At 45.5% G+C, this 15,336-nt stretch overlaps 1 protein-coding gene across 1 annotated transcript in view; it reads left to right on the forward strand.

Moving 5' to 3' along the window:
- The first annotated feature begins 11,734 nt into the window (after window positions 1-11,734).
- The window catches only part of SDHAF3 (succinate dehydrogenase complex assembly factor 3), a 39,338-nt gene continuing 35,736 nt past the window's right edge, over window positions 11,735-15,336 (forward strand). The window contains exon 1 of the mRNA XM_068157074.1: window positions 11,735-11,957. Coding sequence (XP_068013175.1) covers window positions 11,784-11,957 — 174 coding nt within the window. The 5' untranslated portion in view covers window positions 11,735-11,783. The remainder of the gene's footprint in view (window positions 11,958-15,336) is intronic.

Genomic DNA, 15,336 nt, shown 5'->3' on the forward strand with positions numbered 1-15,336 from the left:
TGTTTCAGCATATCTTTAGTCCTCTTTGATTCTGAGGTTAGATGGGTGGTGGTTACTGGCAGAATTATACAAATACAGGCTTCACAGCTCAGCAATCCTTGGATCCAGATTTGGAGTTCAATGTGGGTGGCATAGGAGTGAGTGCCAACAAGGCGGCTAGGACAGGGCTGTTACTTACTGAGACGAAGTGACTCAGTTTTGAGCCTTTGCAAATGGCAATTAAAGAGCCAGGAGAATATTTTGTAACTCCTAAACTGTAAGGAGGAAGCCTCTTTTTTTCTTTTCTTTTTTTAAATACTGTTTCATTTTTCCTCTAATGAATGCTTTAATCTTGCCGACAGACATACTTCTGTTGCTCAATGTCAGTCAGAGGCAATCAGTAACTTTCAAGTCTTTTGCTGCTAGAGGCTTTTGCAGCTCTGCCTTGGGAACATGCTTTAGTCCATTTTAGGGTTAAGAACTCCTAATAACTACATGCTCCCTTTGCCAAGACAGCTTCTACAGTGTATGCAGAAAGATCATAGAATTGTTTCAGTCTGAAAAGACCTCTAAGATCACTGAGTCCAACTGTCAACCTGAGACCACAATGGCCATTAAACCATGTCCTGAGTGCCAGGTCTACACAGTTCTTGAACACCTCCAGGGACGGTGACTCCACCACTTCCCTGGGCAGCCTGTTTCAGTGCCTGATAACATTTTCTGTGAATAAATGTTTCCTAATATCCACCCTGAACACTTAATATCCACCCTTGGCACATCTCAAGGCCATTTCTTCTTGTCCCGTCACTTGTTGCATGTGAGAAGAGACTGACTCCCACCTTAGTACAACCTCTTTTCAGGGACTTGCAGAGAGATCATGGACTTTGCACTGGTTTTGTAGGGGTAACCTAGCATGTGATGATGAGGTATTGTCCAAAAAGCTATTATTAAAAGGCATCACACTGACACAGCGTAGATTAATACAAACCTCAAAGCCAATTTGAGCAATTGGCTGAAACACTGAACTGAGACCCAGGAATGTCTCAAGTTATTGCTCTGTCTCTGCTGCTGTCTCACTGAATGTTGGCTTTGCAGAATGTCTCAGTTTCTCAGGCTTCTCCTCATCTGTTGAATGTGGATGCAGTACTCACAGGCAAGCTGGGTGTAGCTGAGGGCACAATTTGAAAGGTAAAGTAATCAGTGGATGTCCAATACACATGCACAGGGCACTATTGTGGGAAAGCCTGGGATGAGTTACAAGAAAGAAAGTAAGTAAAAAACTCACCATGATAAAACTCTTTAAAAGTCTGAAAACAGAGCAAACCAAGGAAATATGGTTTGGGTATGTTACTTTAGACCACTACAATAACAGAAGAGGTGAATTGATTGTAGCCCTGCTTAACATCTATGTTAGCCTTTTAACCATGAGGTGCAGGTAGAGGCTTGTCTCTTGTTTACAGCCACAATGATGATCAGAGGGCTGAAGCACCTCTCCTCCAAGGAGAAGCTGAGAGAGTTGGTGCTGTTCAGCCTGGAGAAGAGAAGGCTCCAGGGAGACCTTGGAGCTACATTTCATCATCTGAAAGGAGACCTACAGGAAGGCTGGAGATGGACAGTTTAGAAGGACCTGTGGTGATAGGACAAGGGGCAATGTTTTGAAACTGGAGCAGAGCAGATTCAGGTTGGAGGAAATTTTCCACAATGAGGGTGGTGAGAACTGTAACAGGTTGTTCAGGGAGGTTGTGGATGCCCCCCCCCCGGAGGTTTTTAAAGCCAGGTTGGATGAAGCTGTGAGCAACCTGCTCTGGTGGAGGGTGTCCTTGACTCCTGGAACTGGAAGATCTTTAAGGTCCCTTCCAAGCCAAACCATTCTGTCATTCTGTGTGTGCACTCATGCACGTGTGTATGGACATATAAAATGAGCTTTAAGGCCTTTTCCAACCCTAAGCATTCTATGAATCTATGAATATGTGTGCTTGGAAGGGCATGTGGGTGTATGTATACGTATATACATTTATATAAACCATATATATATACATGTACACACTACTGCTGTGGCAAATCTGTGGCATATCTATTCATTTTCCTGTACAACAGCACATATATCATACAGACAATAGCTGAGCAGGAATCAAAAGCATTTCCTGACAGCAAGGAAAAACTATTTGTGTTCTAGGATCAGAAAAACAATTCATGGATTTGACTTTGCCTTACCTTCTCCCCCCCAATCAATCACTAGTGTTAAATATTTCTAAGCTGTTTACCCCACTTCAGTAATGTCATTTGGTAAACTGAAGAGCTGAGCTCAGGATCACATATTTCAGAGGATTCATACCTTCAGATTTTGCTGAGCTGTTCATGAAAAAAAACCCACTGAACCAACCAACAACAAAAACAAAACCAAGAATAAAAAATTGCTATAAGCAGTCCCACAGAGAGGGAGGAGTGACTCCAAATTTGCACTGTGAAGTATCCTGCAATCATTGTCACAACTGAGTTTTCAAGGCAGTGATCATATGCAACTGTAATTCAGAGCATATTCAACACAATCCTTCCTGAGAAGGTTGAAAAGAAAGGGTATTATCTGCAGACCTGCTAGACCAACTGACTTCAGACCTGCAAGGATGATGTTGCCCCTGGCTCTGATGAGGTATAACAATTTTCAAAACATATTGGAGATGCCTGTGGATTTTAGAGCACTTTGAAATCCAGGTCTTAAATGAGAGGTTTTGCTCCCAGGGCATAACTTTGAAAACAGAGAGCAGGAAGACAGTAAATGAGTCATAGCAAAGCCCTCTGGAAGCTTGTGAAGAGCACAGTTTTTGATGAATGAAGCTGCACAACAGAAAAGATACAATTCTTGGCCTTTTGAAGGATTTCTGAAGTATTGAGCCCCTCCAGTACAGCTCTGCATAAGAATTAAAGATGATCCCTTGAACACAGTAAGGCTTGACAGACATTGATGCTGGGATATTTTTTAAAGGTGGGCTTCCTCTTGGGGTATCTATTTCTTAAACAAAAGAGATATGGCTGTGCTGGAATGTGTCCAGAGAAGGGCCACGAGGATGATCAGTGGGCTGGAGCACCACTCCTATGAGGACAAGCTGAGAGAGTTGGGGTTGTTTAGTTTGGAGAAGAGAAGGTTCCCAGGAAGCCTTACTGTGGCTTTACAATATCTGAAAGGGGCCTACAAGAAAGCTGGGGAGGGATTTTTTAGGGTGTTGTGTAGTGATAGGACTAGGGGGAATGGATCCAAGCTAGAGGAAGGGAGATTTAGATTAGATGTTAGGAAGAAGTTCTTCACCATGAGGGTGGTGAGACACTCGAACAGGTTGCCCAGGGAGGCGGTGGAAGCCCCATCCCTGGAAGTTTTTAAGGCCAGGCTGGAGGTGGCTCTGAGCAACCTGATCTAGTGTGAGGTGTCCCTGCCCATGACAGGGGGGCTGGAACTAGATGATCCTTGAGGTCCCTTCCAACCCTAACAATTCTATGATTCTGTGACATTTGAAATGCAAACTGTATCCTATACCTGGATGGGATTCCCCAACTTCTTAACACGACACAGCAAATGTGTGAGTTTGACAGCTCACAATAAACCCAAATGTCCCTCAGAACACCTTTTTTCACCACAAACTCCAGAACGAGATCACTGCACTGTTAAACACACTGCTTTCAAGCTTCACTGTCAAGGATTTTAAAACAGGCATTACTTTTTCTAGACTATTAAGTAACATAACAATGTTATAATTTATCTATGGTGAAAAAAAACATAATAATAGAAAAGGAGAATAAATGGTGCTATGGCACTTTGTAGTTGCTATCTCCCATCAGTGGAAAGCTTCCAACCTTTTTCTTTTCAAGAGACTGTATCTCTCTTGCCATTTAACACAGACTGAAACAGTTGATTTTTCTCCTACAGCTTGCTTTTTGCAATTGAGGGGCTTTGTGCTGCCTATAGCACCTGGCACTGTTGCTCCACAGCTGTTATTATTCCACAGCAACAAGAATAAATCATCCTTCAACATCTCAGTGTAAAAACAGATCTCAAAGAAGTAAAACCCAAAATGCCATTTGCAGAAATCAGTGAGTTTTGATGGCTAACTTACTTATTTTTCAGTCTAAAAAACAATTCCTGTGGCACCTTGTAAATAACTTTTGTTTTGGTTTAGGAGAAGTGCAAAGCTGTATTTCAGGAACCAAACGGCAACCAGCTCATTATTAAACCCCATATTTCACAGATGTGCTCATTTCAATAGAAAGAAATGCAGCATGGCCTTTGATCACTTCTGATCCTGCCTTCAGGTGGTTTGGGAAGGGGGCACAGAGAGGAACTGACGAACAGCGATTGTGCTGTTGGATGAAATGGGTTCAAGAAACCTTGAGTATCTATGCTACAGCAACCTTTTGTTTTCATGTGGTATCCTACAGTCCTATCCTGAATCTCAACCATTAATATGTGATGTTATATCAAGAAACCACAAAGGAAAATCCTGCCTACTATGAAACATAACCCCAAATATTGCCAGATCCAGTGAATAATAAACCTGGCATGAATAACCATCCAGATTCCTCCCCCACCCAGACTGCAGTGGGGTGCTGAATTTCAGGGTAGGGAACACAACAAACAGACACAAACATTTATAGAGCTACAGTTTCATGTCAGATTTGTTTTCCTGCTTGATTACAACATCAGAAACTGGATAGAGACAAGATGCCTATCCGGTGCTTCACATCAAAGGTGATGCCAAGCATTTTAATGTAAAGCCAGTCAAGTATTCCAGTACTTGGCCAGTATGCTAAATTATCCTGGACAGACTGGATGCATTCAGAAGGTGATCAAAGGGCTAGGAAGAGCCTGAGATGGGAAATGTGCTTTGCTGATAGCAAAGTGACATTAAATTTCATGTGCTTCATTTTAAACAGCAGACAATGATCTGGACTGGTGAAATGCTGACAGCTTTATGGAATCATAGGATTGTTTCAATTGGAAAAGACCTCTAAGACCTTCATGTCCAACCTTCAACCTAAGACCAGCACAGTCATTAAACCACGTCCCAAAATGCCATGACTGCATGTTTCTTGAACACCTCCAGGGATGGTGACTCCACCACCTCCCTGGGCAGCCTGTTCAGTAAAGAAATTTTTCCTAATATCCAACCTAAACCTCCTCTGGCACAATTTCAGGCTGTTTCCTCTTGTTCTATCACTTGATACAAGGGAGAAGAGGCTGACCCCCACCTCACTCCAACCACTTTTCAGGAAATTGCAGGGAGCAAAGAGGTCTCAGCCTCCTCTTCTCCCAGTTCCCTCTGACACACCTCACCAGACCTGTTCTCCAGCCCCTTCACCAGCTTTTTTGCCCTTCTCTGGAGCACCTCAGTGTCTGGCTTTCTTGCAGTGAGGGGCTCAAAACTGAACACAGTATTTGAGGTGTGGCTTCACCAGTGTTTTGTAGCAAAGCCTTCCACTTGAAAACCTGCAGCCTCTGAAGAAGGTAAAAGGAGAACTCCCACACCCTCAAAGAGCAACAAAATCTGTATTTGGCTTCAGATTTTGTAGCTCAGCTGTGCTCTGCACTCTGGGGTGTGCAGCACAATCTGGGCTCTGTTTCTCCTCTAGTGATGTGGGCTTCACACCATTATGACCCATAGGGTGACACATAGTTTGTCATCTCTATATCTTTAAAAAACAAGAAAGGACTTCCAACTGCTCTGTGAGTGGTTTGCTTGGTGGAGAGAGGGTGAAAGAGAAAGCCTGGTTTTCTTCCCAGTCCCCTTTGCCACAGTACTGCTGCCAAAACTGAAGCAGCCACACAGAGAGCTGAGGAAACTTTTAAAACTTAATTAGGGAAGAAAGCAAACAAAATAATACTATAGTGTGTTTACTTAGAGCTGCAGTGCTGCCAGAGAAACCACATAGCTTGCATTTGTAAGCCGTGCTTTTCATATAAAACATACTTAATTAAACCAGGAGACAGCACAACAAGCTTTCTCCTAACTTCATTTAAACACATGCTTATATTGTCTTTTGAATTCCCCTTGGGTTAATGTGAAGCTGGGCTAAAAGCTGAAAGTGATGTGGCCTAGTTAGTTTTGTTCCCTGAGTTTAGACTTCAGAGCCCAAAGCTATGTCATCTGAAGCTCCCAGGACCCATGGATGCTGATGGTCAGAAGAGGCTCACTTGTGCTTCCCTCCTGGCGCCCTGAGGCTGAGCTATGGTTTTGCCTTTACACACATGTGGCCTTTGCAGCAGCTCTTCAAAATATTAATTTCTTTAATTTCACAGAATTACAGAATCACAGGATGACTGAGGTTGAAATAGACCTCTGAAATCATCAAGTCCAGGCTGCGACTGAACACCACCACATCCACTAGGCCATGTCACCAAGTACCTCATAAAATGTTTCCTTAAACACCTCCAGGGACAGTGACTCCACCACCTCCCTGGGCAGTCCATTCTAGTGTCTAATTATCCTGTCCATGAGGAAGTGCTTCCTAACATCCAACCTAAACCTCCCCTGGTGCAGCTTCAGGCCATGCCCTCTTGTCCTGTCACAAGTTGCCTGGGAGAAGAGCCCAACTCCCACTTTACTACAACTTCCTTTCAGGTAGCCCTGAAATGTGATAATGTCCCCCCTGAGTGTCCTTTTCTCCAGGCTAAACACCCCAGCTCCCTCAGCCTTTCCTCATAAGACTTTCCCTCCAGTCCTTTCACCAGTCTCATTACTCTCCTCTGGACTTCTCCTGTGGAGAAGATTTGGCCATCTTCTCCCTTGTTCTTTTTCCACCCCCTCTGTTACAATCATCAACATGATTTCTGTGCTCTTTTAATGTTCTTCTGGAGGGAATTTCAATGGATCCGTAGAAGCATCTTTGCATGGCTTTCAGTTTTATGACGACTTACTTAAGGAGACCAGGAAAGCAAAGCTTTACTCATGAATAGTGCCCACTTCACATTATAAAATATGCTCTTTCATGCCATATTTACAGAAGAATATTGCATCCTTTATAGAACTTTAATGTGGCTGAACATGTAGCGGAGTAACCAAGTAGATCAGTTTTTACCCCAAAGATTGTTCAGAGCAGAAGTCACACAGTGTTTCTAAATATTGACATTTTCAGTTTCTCTTTGAACTTTCAAAACTTGAAAAAAAGGATGTTGCAATACAGGCAAAGTTCGGGGTGTTTTCTTTGAATGTCAGAAAAATTAAGGAGCAGCTCATGGTCTGATTTGGCACCACTGCCTATAAATGAAGGCGTAGGATCTTCCCCGTGAGTTTTCTTGCTCTTTAATCATTCTATTCAACTTTTTAATTTTGGATCAGTTCACTGAGCTGAACTCTGTTAGATAATTTCAGCACAATAGTAGATGTTTCTGAACATGAAACCAGGGAAAACCCTCAGAAGTTCTTTGCAATCCTTCCCTCTTTCTTTCATGAGCACTTAGCTGAGAAGTGCTGGTGCCTCCGTGCTTTGGAATCTGGCTTTGGAGCAAGGAGAGGTAAGTTGTGGAGAGAAACGTGGCGAGATGGTGAGCAGGAGGGTCTACACACAAGCATGGCACTTCTCCAGCATGAAGCTGCCTACATCTGGCTTGCTGCAAAGGTCTGCTCAGACATGTTCAAGCAGAGACTTGATAGAGTTTGGCAGCTAAACTCTCTGAAGATTTCCAATCCACTTGGCATCTTTCAAGTCTGCAGGAGGCGAGCAGAGCTTCCTCAGGAATTGCTTCTTCTGACTGTCAGAAAAATGTGGTTTGGATGATACAGATCATATGCTTCAGATGAAAAGAACAAGAAATCCTGCAATGAATGAGCAGCTCAAGCATAAGCTGAACTAAAGCAGAACTTCCTTTTAATGTCCAAAAGCTAGAAACATGCCAAGCATGCAGTTGGCTCAAGCCCCAAAACAAGCTGGCTGTCTCTTGCTTCTGAAGGCATCATGTGCTTTATTTCCTACACTTTCTGTTATTTGGGTTTCATCTTACTATGAGATGCTTCCATGAGTACCTGAGGCCACCAAGATGTGTTACACCATTTATTATGGCATCTTTTTTTTTCTGTTCTCAGTCTCCTCCCCTCTTCTCACTGAAATGGAGCTTTTGAATGAAAACCATCTGTCCTGACCTCACTACTGTGCTTTGCTGACAAGCCTGGAGCACATCAAGGACAGCCTCTATGAAGAATGCCAGTTTTACCCAGGCCAGCCATGGACAGGCAGTTGCCTCTGCAGCCAGCAGCAAACACTGAATTACAGACTGATAGAATGGTTTGGGTTGGAAGGGACTTTAAAGATCATCTAGTTCCAGCCCCCTGCCATGGGCAGGGACACCTCCTACTAGACCAGCCTGCTCAAGGTCACACCTAACCTGCCTTTGAAAACTTCTAGGGTTGCAGCCTCCATAACTCCTCTGGTAAGTCTGTTCCAGTGCCTCAACACCCTGATGGGGAAGAAAGACTTCCTAATGTCTAATACCAATCCAACTTCTTCCAGTTTGAAGCCACTACTCCTTCTCCTGTCACTTGACATGGCTGGTGTCTTCATCAGCCTGGATTTTTCCAAGGCCTGCAGAAAGAACTGGTCCATTTTTTTACCAGCATCCATGTATTAGAATTGGCACATCCAACTTTTTGGTGATTTTGAAACAGACTGTCCCATGAGGCCCCATCCCTTCAAGGTCAAGCTGAACAAGTCTCTGGGCAACCTTTATCTAGTGGAGAATGCCAGTGGGGTGGACCAGAAGACCTTTGGAGGTCCCTTCCAACCCAAAGCATCCTATGATTCTATGCTAGGACTAATTTTGCTCCTGTTGAATCAAGAACAAAATTCTACCTTGCTTTGACAGAGGCAGAAGCATCCTGTGAATCTCCAGCTACCCATAGCTTTTCCTAAGTAATTTCTGAAGTTCTTCATTTTGCAGCTTGCCCCCACAAATCAGGGACAATTCTCAGTCTTTTTCGTTTACAAGGCACGCCGGAAGATGCCACAGAATATTTAGCAGGCAATTCGTGCTGTACTAACAGATCTTTGGCTTGGCTTCTGAATCAGAAAAGCCTGCCTTGGTTTGGAACAGCATGCAGAAAGGAACTGACTTGAATCCATTTGAATATTTAGAGTGTTGATAAAAAACTTTGTGGTTCTGAAGGAAGAGATGCAATTTTGTTGTGATCTGCGTTGTGCAGAAATAGGAAACATGGGACAGGAGTAGATGTTCTTTGTGTTTTTGCTGCATTCTATGTTTAATAATTTCTCTCGATTCAAAAAAAAAAAAAAAGAACTCCTCTCAGGATGCTCTTAATCATTTAAAAAATTACAGTAATTAGAACAGCTCAATAAATACTTCAGCTTCATTTTCAGTCAACACATTACTGATGAAAGAAAAAAATAAACGTGGCAATGTTTTTCTAGTCTTTCTGTATTTAGAGTTAGAGCTGTAGCAAACAAAGTGGCCACTCAGGCAGATTCACAGGCTCAAAATTCTGTCTTTAACTTGTTATTGATTCGCTGCTAGCTCAGAAGCATGGGTAAGCAAACAAAACACTTTGTATCTCTGGCTTTACCACTGATTTCTTGTGTATTCTTGGGAAAAGGCATGCAATTGGAGCAGCCCAGAGGTGCAGGAATCCTTCTCTCCTGCCAGGCAACTACCTACCACAGAGGATGGGCAAAATGGATTTTGGCCTCTGTGGACAGAGTAAGAGAATCACAGAATGTTAGGGGTTGGAAGGGACCTCCAGAGATCACAGAGTCCAACCCCCCCTGCTAAAGCAGGATCACCTAGGACAGGTCACACAGGAAGGGCTCCAGGCAGGTTTTGAAAATCAGAATGAGTAAAAGATGTTGAAGGTTGCACATTTGTTGGAGGTGTCTGGTGGCAGGACACAGGACAATGGATACAAACTAGAACACACAACATTCCATGTAAACATAAGGAAAAAAATACTTCAATTTGGGGGGGTCAGAGCACTGGACCAGGCTGCTCAGAGAGGTTGTAGAGTCTTCTTCTCTGTAGACAGTCAAAACCCACCTGGATGTGTTCCTGTGTGGTTTACTGGAGGTTATCCTATCCACAGCAGGGGGTTTGGACTAGATGATCTTCAGAGCTCTGTTCCAACCCCTAGTAGCCTGTGATTGTGAGGCACAAAGCAAGTGCCCAGTAGAGGGCTCAAGCAGGCCACTAATGGAACAGGACTCCTAAGAAAAGAAACAAGGATGAATGTAGCAAGGAGAAAGCTGTCAACCTGCAGAGTTAATACTGGTGGTCATTATATTAAAAGGATTAAAATGAAATCTGTAAATGAATGCTTCCCCTGTAGGTGGGAAGGAACAGAAAACAGGAGCTTGGTGCTACACCAACATGGTGGGACAAAGTTCACAGAGGCAGTACGATTTCTTACTACATCTCCTTATCCCTCAGTCTGCTCTAAAATGCAGATATATAAAATTTAAGCGCCTGAAACTTGATTTTAGTTGATGAATTAACTTGTGACAAATTCTAAGCCAGGTATAAAATGCACAGTTTATTCTGCTGGTGGTAAAAACAAAGCTATAAACCAACTGTTTAGGTTTTTTTTTCTCATTATCCCTGCCTTCCACACACATCTTTGTACAACCGTGAATCACTTAATTCATCCTCTACATATTTAAAAACTAATGTTTGCAACTTAATTTCTTGGCAACATTCTGGACAAGCTGGAGAAGTGAGCCTAGGTGAACTTCATGAGATTTAACAAGGCCAAGTGCAAGGTTCTGTACACAGGTCAGGACAATCCTCATTACCACTGCAGGCTGGGGGATGATGTGATAGAAAGCAGCACCGTGGAAGAGGACTTGGGGGTACTAGTGGACATAGTGGTGGTGTTAGGTTGATGGTTGGACCCAATGATCTTAGAGGTCTCTTCCAAGCAAAATAATTCTATGATTCTATGAGCCAACAATGCACACTTGCAGCCCAGAAGGCAAACTGATGACCTCTTGGGCTGCATCAAAAGTCACAAGGCCAGCAGACTGAGAGAGGTGATTCTGCCACTTTGCCCTGCTCTGGTAAGACCTCACCCGGAGTACTGTGTCCAGCTCTGGAATCCTCAGTGCAAGAAGGACATGAACCTGATGCAAGGGTTCCAGAGGAGGGCCACAAAAATGATCAAGAGGCTGGAGCAGCTTTCCTAAGAAGACTGGCTGAGAAAGCTGGGGTTGGTCAGTCTGGAGAAGACTCTGGACATGCCTTAGAGCAGCACTCCAGGATTTGAAGGGAGCCTACAAGAAGGCTGGGGAGGAACTGTTTACAAGGGCATATAGCACTGGGACAAGGCACAGTGGTTTTAAACTAGGGCATAATAGATTTAGACTGTGACATTAGGAAGTTCTTTACTACGAGGGTGTTGGAACACTGCAACACGTTGTCCAGGAAGGTGATAGAGGCCCTGTCGCTGAAGACAGTCAAGGCCAGGCTTGATGGGGTGCTGAGCAACCTTCTTAGTTGGGGTGTCCCTGCTGACTGCAGGTTTTGGACTAGATGACCTTCAGAGGTCACTTCTGACCCTGTGTATTGTATAGCTCTAGGGTTTTAAAGACTGTGTAAACGAACACGGTACAGATGAAGTTTCTGCACAAAGCAGCACGGCTTTCTGCCAAAGCCTTAGTTTCAGCCGTCACTGAATCGCCTGTGCCAGGAGGGTCTCTCGGCGCTCCCCCCCGCGCCCCGCACCCCTGGGCCGCAGCCGGAGCTGGAGCTCGGCCGCATCGCTCCGCCCCCGGTGCAGCCGCCTCAGGGCTCCGCCGGGTGCCGCTTCTCCGCCGCTGCCATGCCGGCTGGTGCCGGTGCCAGTGCACGGGGCCTGTACCGGCGGATCCTTCTGCTGCACCGGGCGCTGCCGGCCGCCCTGCGGGCGCTGGGGGACCGCTACGTGAAGGAGGAGTTCAGGAAGCACAAAGCGGCCGGGCCCGCCGAGGCCCAGCGCTTCCTGCGGGAATGGGAGGCAAGTGCCCGCCGCCCCGCGGGGGTCTGACGGGGGGTGGGGGCTGCCTCCCGAGCCGCGGGCTCGGCCGAGGCAAGGCCCGGGCGCCCGGTCCGGCGAGGGAGAGCGGCCCCTCGCGGGCTGCCGTTCAGTCGGCCGCTGGACCCTCGCTTGCTGTCCGTGCCAGCCCTGCTGTGCAGCCGTAGCGGCAGCAGCTCGCTGAACTCTGCGTTGTGTAAGGATCCGTGCCGTAGAAAGCGACACAGAAAATGCCCATCAGCTCTCTCCCTGCCTGCTGTCACTGAGATTCAGTTGCTGGTTCTAAGTGTCTTCAGCAGGTCGAGGAAGGTTCGCTTCCCCCTGTACTCTGCCCTGCTGATGCCTCATCTGCAATACTGTGTCCGGTTCTGGCTTCCCCAGCTGAAGGACAAGGAACTGCAGGAGACAGATCTATGGTCAGGCTTCCCATGCTCGTTCAATTCCTGCTTTAACAGTATTTTTAAGTCTTTTCTGTGGAGGATCCTTGTGTTCTGCTCTGTCTTCAAAGATGCTTAGTGTAGAAAGCGTCCAGGTTTATCAGCACAGATCTGACCTATCCCTTCTACCCACTGTAGCTGAAATCTTTGGGATAAAGTAGCTCTGCTACCCTTGTCCTGTGGCATCAGGACCCACCAGGGAGAACACTACCTGGTATTCCCTTGAGAGGAAAGGAATAAGTGTATTTTAATTGCCTCTTGCCAGCTGAAATACCCTGAAATCAGGGAAATTTCTCTCTCTTAAGCACTTGATGCTGTTGTAATTCTCAAATGCCAAAATGTTTCTGCCTCACTGCTTCCAATTTTAACATCAGCTAAAAAAAGATAAGTTACAGGTTACTATTTGCAGTGCTGAAATCTTCCTTAAAATAGTTTTAGGAAAGGAAGAAAACGTTTATGTGGAAATATTTGTAGCCATTTCTGCAAAGTAAGCAAATGGTGAAAATGTTTCTCAGGTTTGAAGTGTTTTAAAAGTAGGTTATAGGGAAAACTGGGGGGGAAAACAGACTACAAGGAGCAGAAGTTCAATTTTGAAACCTGACATTTAGTGCTATTAGCTATGATATGTTCAAGGAAAGGAAACTAATTTAATAACTGTTTTGAGTGTGTGTGTTTGAAGAACTTGGCAAATATGTCTGTCTTCTAACAAGATACTGGGAGATCTTAGCACGTAGTTAATGGTGGCTCTTCTCATCTCTAATTCTTGGTTTGTGATGGGAGGTTTTTTTTTTTTTTCTCCCCCAAATAATAATCTGTTTCAAGGGTGGAATTTAAATCAGATTTCCGTGGTTTTCACCAGTGGGATTAACTCTGCATCTTACCCAGCCTCTTGAAAACTTGAGCTAGATAACTGAGGAAGGTGACCCATAGATGACTTGGATTAGTTTGGAAAGGACCTTAGAGATCATCTATTCTAATCTCCCTACCATGGACAGGGATGCCTCTCAACTGGACTTGGTGGCTCAAAGCCTCATCCAACCTGGCCTTGATTACCCCCAGGCAGGAGTCATCCACAACCATTCTGGGCAGCCTATTCACAGTATCACAGTATCACAGTATCACTTAGGTTGGAAAGGACCTTGAGGATCATCGAGTCCAACCTATCAACACAGACCCCATGACTAGACCATGGCACCAAGTGCCACGTCCAATCTCCCCTTAAACACCTCCAGAGTCTTGCCACCCTTGTATTGAAGAACTTCTTCCTAAGATCTAGAATGATGCTTCATGCTGCAGTCCTCTCTGCACCCTTTCTGGGCAGCAGGATGCTGTTTTCACCAGAAATAGGCTGGAGGATGCTACGACATGGTTTAGCCCTAGAGTTGGACCTTGATTGGTTGGCCTTTAAGATCTGAAAGGTCTTTTCCAACCAAAACCATTCTATGCATGATTCTATGTCTCATGCTACAGCAAAATAGTATTAATAATTTTATATTAAAATGGTATATCTTAATATATATTCACCAGCAGGTAAAGATTATGGATCTGATGATTGTGTCAGTGATGATTACATTGATGCAAAGATGATTGCATTCACCAGTCCTGGCTCACCGGAGAGGTCCCAGATGACTGGAAACTGGCCAGTGTGACACCCATCCACAAGAAGGGCCTGATGGAGGAACCTGGAAACTGCAGGCCTGTCAGCCTGACCTCAGTGCCAGGGAAAATAATGGAGCAGATCGTCTTGGGGGCAATCACAGCACATCTGAAGCATGGCCAAGGGATCAGGTCCAGCCAGCATGGATTTAGGAAGGCATGGATTTAGGTTGCCTCACCAGCCTGATCTACTTCTATGATCAGGTAACCTGCCTGGTGGATGTGGGGAAGGCTGTGATTGTAGTCTGCCTGGACTTCAGCAAGGCCTTTGACACCGTCCCCCACAGCAAACTCCTGGCCAAGCTGTCAGCCCATGGCTTGGACAGCAGCACTCTGTGCTGGGTTAGGAACTGGCTGGAGGGCCAAGCCCAGAGCGTGGTGGTGAATGGTTCCACATCCAGCTGGCAGCAGTCACTAGTGGTGTCCCCCAGGGATCAGTGTTGGTCCTCATCCTGTTAAGTACCTTTATTGTTGTTCTGGATGAGGGGATTGAGTCCATCATCAGTAAATTTGCAGATGACACCAAGCTGGGAGCAGATTTGATCTGTTGGAAGGTAGGGGAGCTCTGCAGAGGGACCTTGCCAGGCTGGACAGATGGGCAGAGTCCAACGGCATGAGATTTAACACATCCAAGTGCTGGGTTCTACACACTGGCCACAACAACCCCATGCAGTGCTACAGGCTGGGGTCAGAGTGGCTGGAGAGTGGCCAGGCAGAAAGGGATCTGGGGGTACTGGTTGATAGCAGGCTGAACATGAGCCAGCAGTGTGTCCAGGTGGCCAAGAAGGCCAATGGCATCCTGGCCTGCATCACGAATAGTGTGGCCAGCAGGAGCAGGGAAGTCATAGTGCCCCTGTACTCAGCACTGGTTAGGCCACACCTTGAGTCCTGTGTCCAGTTCTGGGCCCCTCAGTTTAGGAGAGGTGTTGACTTGCTGGAGCGTGTCCAGAGGAGGGCAACAAAGCTGGTGAGGGGTTTGGAACACAAGCCCTATAAGGAGAGGCTGAGGGAGTTGGGGTTGCTTAGCCTGGAGGAAAGGAGGGTCAGGGAAGACCTTATTGCTGTCTACAACTACCTGAAAAATGGTTGTAGCCAGGAGGGGGTTGGTCTCTTCTCCCAGGCAACCAGCACCAGAACAAGAGGACACAGTCTCAAGCTGCACCAGGGGAAGTTTATGCTTGAGGTGAGGAGAAAGTTCATCAGAGAGAGAGTTGTTAGCTGTTGGAATGTGCTGCCCAGGCAGGTTGTGGAGTCACCATTCCTGGAGG

The sequence above is a fragment of the Melanerpes formicivorus genome, unplaced genomic scaffold (assembly GCF_026170545.1).
Source record: "Melanerpes formicivorus ecotype bairdi unplaced genomic scaffold, bMelFor1.0.p_v2 SCAF_35, whole genome shotgun sequence".
Taxonomy (NCBI): domain Eukaryota; kingdom Metazoa; phylum Chordata; class Aves; order Piciformes; family Picidae; genus Melanerpes; species Melanerpes formicivorus.